The following is a 4,004-nucleotide window of genomic DNA, read 5'->3' on the forward strand; positions in this document are numbered from 1 at the left end:
GATCCAAGGTCTCTGTGGCTGGCGTTGCTCTCCAGCTCTAAAAACAGCAATATGCTTCCTGGATGAACAGAGGTGTTTGCTGTTGTTGATTGCTGAGATGTTTTCTGCCACTGTCTTTACCACTTGGTTGTGGCGCCAACATTGGCGGCTTTCTCCCAGGGCTTTCGGGCAGCTGCTGAGGATATGGTCACTGCGTCCTTGGCCCTCCGCTTCCTGCCTGTATGAACCTCGATGCCAAAACTTTGGGGTCACTGGAGTCCCTGTATTGCATCACCTAGCTTGTACAGGAGACCATTAACCATAAACCATAAACCATAAACTCTTCATTCAGGCTGTTGATGGAAGCTGCAGTTTGTTCCTCTTCCCGTAAAGAGCATGTTACACAGTGTGTGTGGGAGACCCAGCTATCTCCCCAGATAGCTTCTGATCTTCCTCACCAGAGACTCCACTGCTGTCAGAGGTACCTCGTACACCAGTAGCTGCCAGAGAATTCGAGGAAGGATGCCATGTTGGTAAATCCAGGCTTTGAACCTGCCAGGTAAGTCCGACTTGTCCACACTGGTGAGTCAGGCCTCAAGCTCCTAGGTGGTTGCCTGAATGGCAGCTGCATCCCTGAGACTATAGTCAGAGACCTTGCCCAGACTCCAAGGAGAAGCGGAACTTGTCCACTACTCTGCACTTGTTCAGTACCAGTGACCTGGATTTAGTTGGCTTAAAGCTCATCCTTACCCAGGTGATGAGCGTGTCTAGACCCTGGAGGATCCATCTGCTTCCCAGGACTGATGTTGTTGTTACTGTGAGGTCGTCCATGAAGGCTCTGATGGGGGGCTTTCGAACACCAGCCTTGGTCAGAGGGCCTCTACACTCTACCATGCCTTAACCAGCATGTTCATGGCAAGGGCAAAAAGGATCACTGGGTTACCACAGGAGTTATTTTGTGATGAAATGTTGTGACCAAATGTTTGCACCGGTTTATTGATGTGAGCGATCTGCTTTACCCATTAGTGGCATTGCATAAATTAATAAAATCTTGAGATATGCAATTATTTATGCAATTATTTCTGCGATTAATTAAACACTGGCTGTATGCCAGTGTTTGAGACCCACTTCATCACAATAACATAGCACAGATCAATAGCAGATCGCTCACAGCAATAAACAGGTGCAAAAGGCATGCCTATGTATTTTTCACACCTGTTGTGTACTTTTTCCAACATCACTGGCAACAATGCCCTGCTTTATTAAGACATCATAGATGATCCAAGGAATAACCAGATCTTAATGTGTAATCACTGTATCGCTCTGTGTTTTAGACAGCATATTAATTGGTTATGGGGGTACTGCTTATAAACAGTAAGTGTTAACGAAGTGATTGAAAACAACCTGTTATCAGAGTTGGAGGGGAGGAAGATGAGGGAGGGGAGGAAGAAGAGAGAAACAGGGAGGAGAAAGAGAAGTCAGATGGGAGGAGTGTGTGAATTAGGAGAGTGATAGGATAAGTAGGGAAGGATGAGGGATTGGGAAGGGAGGAGGAGAGAGAAAAGGAGACAAGGGGGATAAAATAGGTAAGGAAAAAGAGATGGGGGGCAGCAATAATGGTGCAGCAGAGTGATAGGATTACACAGAGAGTGAGACAGACAGAGAGAGAGGAAAGGAGGGACAACAGGGAAGAGAGAGATAAATCAGAAAGCTGCTGGACCTCAGCAGCTTCTCCTCTCCTCTCTCTCTGATGATGGAGACCCTGGAAGGAGGTGAACTCTGCTTTCCACAGCTCCTCAACACTTCCTGCAGGAAGCCCATGCATCCTCACTCTGAGGCCATGCTCCTCTACATTCTGCTGTCCTCCATCTCTCTGCTCACTGTGGCTCTCAACCTGCTAGTCATCATCTCCATCTCCCACTACAGGTGGCCATCAATATATGTCATCAATACAATTCTTCATGAAACTGGTAGATTTACAGAATGAAATGTGTCATGGACTAAAACATATTGTCACATCTTGGCCTTTGATGAGAAAAAAGAAGATGCTATATAATGCTTTTATATTTTTACAATGCTTGATATGATATCTGCTACATCTGGTGATAAAATACCAATAGTACAAATATTAATTAATATAATTCTTCTGTTTCACTCCAGGCAGCTCCACACCCCCACCAACCTCTTCCTCCTCTCCTTGGCTGTCTCAGACCTCCTTGTGGGCCTCATCCTGATGCCAGCTCAAATCCTCATAGGGGGCTGCTGGTTTCTTGGTGACCTCATTTGCACTCTGTATCGCATTGTAGACTTTATCGTTACCTCTGCCTCAGTAGGAAACATGGTGCTCATATCAGTTGACCGCTATGTGGCTATTTGTGACCCTCTGCGTTACCCCACCAAAATCACTCAGAGAAGAGTCAAAATCTGTGTTTGTCTGTGTTGGGTCTGTTCTGCTCTATACAACTGTTTCCTTTTAAATAATCACCTGAGACAACCATACAGGTATAATTCCTGTGTTGGAGAGTGTGTGGTTAGCCTTAACTACATTGCAGGAGCTGTTGACCTTTTTATGACCTTTATTGGTCCCATTACTGTCATCATAGTTCTGTATATGAGAGTATTTGTTGTGGCTGTGTCTCAGGCTCGTGCCATGCGATCCCACATTGTGGCTGTCACACTCCAGCGTTCAGTGACTGTAACTGCTAAGAAATCTGAGAGGAAAGCAGCCAGGACTCTTGGTATTGTCATAGTTGTGTTTCTAATATGTCTCTGTCCATATTACTATCCCTCTCTTGCAGGCCAGGACACCTTGATCAGTGCCTCATCTATGGCCATTGAGATGTGGCTGTTCTATTTTAATTCATGTCTAAACCCTGTGATCTATGCCTTATTCTATCCCTGGTTTAGAAAAACTATTAAACTCATTGTTACACTTCAGATACTGCAGCCTGACTCCTGTGAGGCCAACATACTGTAGAGAGAGACTGGGGAGTGATTGAAGTGAGCACCATGAAATGTTTTAGGCAAGCACCCTGTTCCATGCAAGCTGTGAATGAATGTGTGAATGAAGCTGTGAATGAATGTGTATATCAGATTAACATTACAAAATGTACTACGAACATTAAGAGTTCATTTTTTCTTATCTAACAGAATGCCTGTTTCCGGTTAAAGGGAAACATTTGCTGTTTGAATGCTACTGAATAGGACCAATAATCTGGTTCCCTCTACAGGGCCAAACGCAGCTAACCTGGATTCATTCATGTGCCCAGTTTCCACTACAGGGACAATAAGGAAGACACCACCTCATCATTTATCCCAAGTGAAAATAACTATACTTAAGTACACTAAATGAAGTACACTAATAGGCAGTATACTTTGCGTGTGCTAAAATGGAACAACTTTTATTATACTTGAGTATACTTCAAATATACTACCAAGTACAGTAGGTATTTAGGGAATCTCTTGGAAATACAGTCATAAAATTAAAATGCATTTATAAGCACTATCATGCCCTTTGAGTGTACTGTAAGTGTGATAACAATATCTGACAAATATATTTAATTTGCAATAGTTTACCCAGATAATCTTACCGTATACATAAGTTGACATAATAGTTAACAATACACTTATAATATTAAAATACATTGTCAATTCTTTGATGTACGCTGAGAATGCAACAAATGTATTGACATTCATTGGTGACACTTTACACTGTGGTACGCTAGTTAATGTTTAATTATATAGTTAACTGATCACTGATTAACCACTAATCAATATATTAGCTACTCATTATCTTTTAGTCACTATTAGGAAATATAAATTTCCTCCCAAATTAGCCTCCATCATTTGTAGATGTTCAGTCTTCCTTATCATGCTAAAAGGATGAAAACAGAATTGAATTTTCCAGGGATAATGATAGTACCAGAATTTAACTGTCAGTCTAATAAAAACATATATCACAAATGTTTACAAAACGTATACTAAGCCGTATGGTTTGTTTAATAAATATGTAATTATTCTTGCCT

General features: G+C 42.2%; 1 protein-coding gene across 1 annotated transcript; it reads left to right on the plus strand.

Moving 5' to 3' along the window:
* The first annotated feature begins 1,729 nt into the window (after positions 1-1,729).
* Positions 1,730-2,956, plus strand: LOC139651098 (trace amine-associated receptor 13c-like). The gene is made up of 2 exons (XM_071527942.1): positions 1,730-1,905; positions 2,140-2,956. Exons 1-2 carry the CDS (start codon positions 1,730-1,732, stop codon positions 2,954-2,956), a joined length of 993 nt encoding a protein of 330 aa, XP_071384043.1.
* The last annotated feature ends 1,048 nt before the right edge of the window (positions 2,957-4,004 follow it).

This window comes from Centroberyx affinis, unplaced genomic scaffold (assembly GCF_046629955.1).
Source record: "Centroberyx affinis isolate AG114_WGS23_722 - 3 ecotype Tasmania unplaced genomic scaffold, CSIRO-AGI_Caff_v1 ptg001593l_1, whole genome shotgun sequence".
Lineage (NCBI taxonomy): Eukaryota > Metazoa > Chordata > Actinopteri > Beryciformes > Berycidae > Centroberyx > Centroberyx affinis.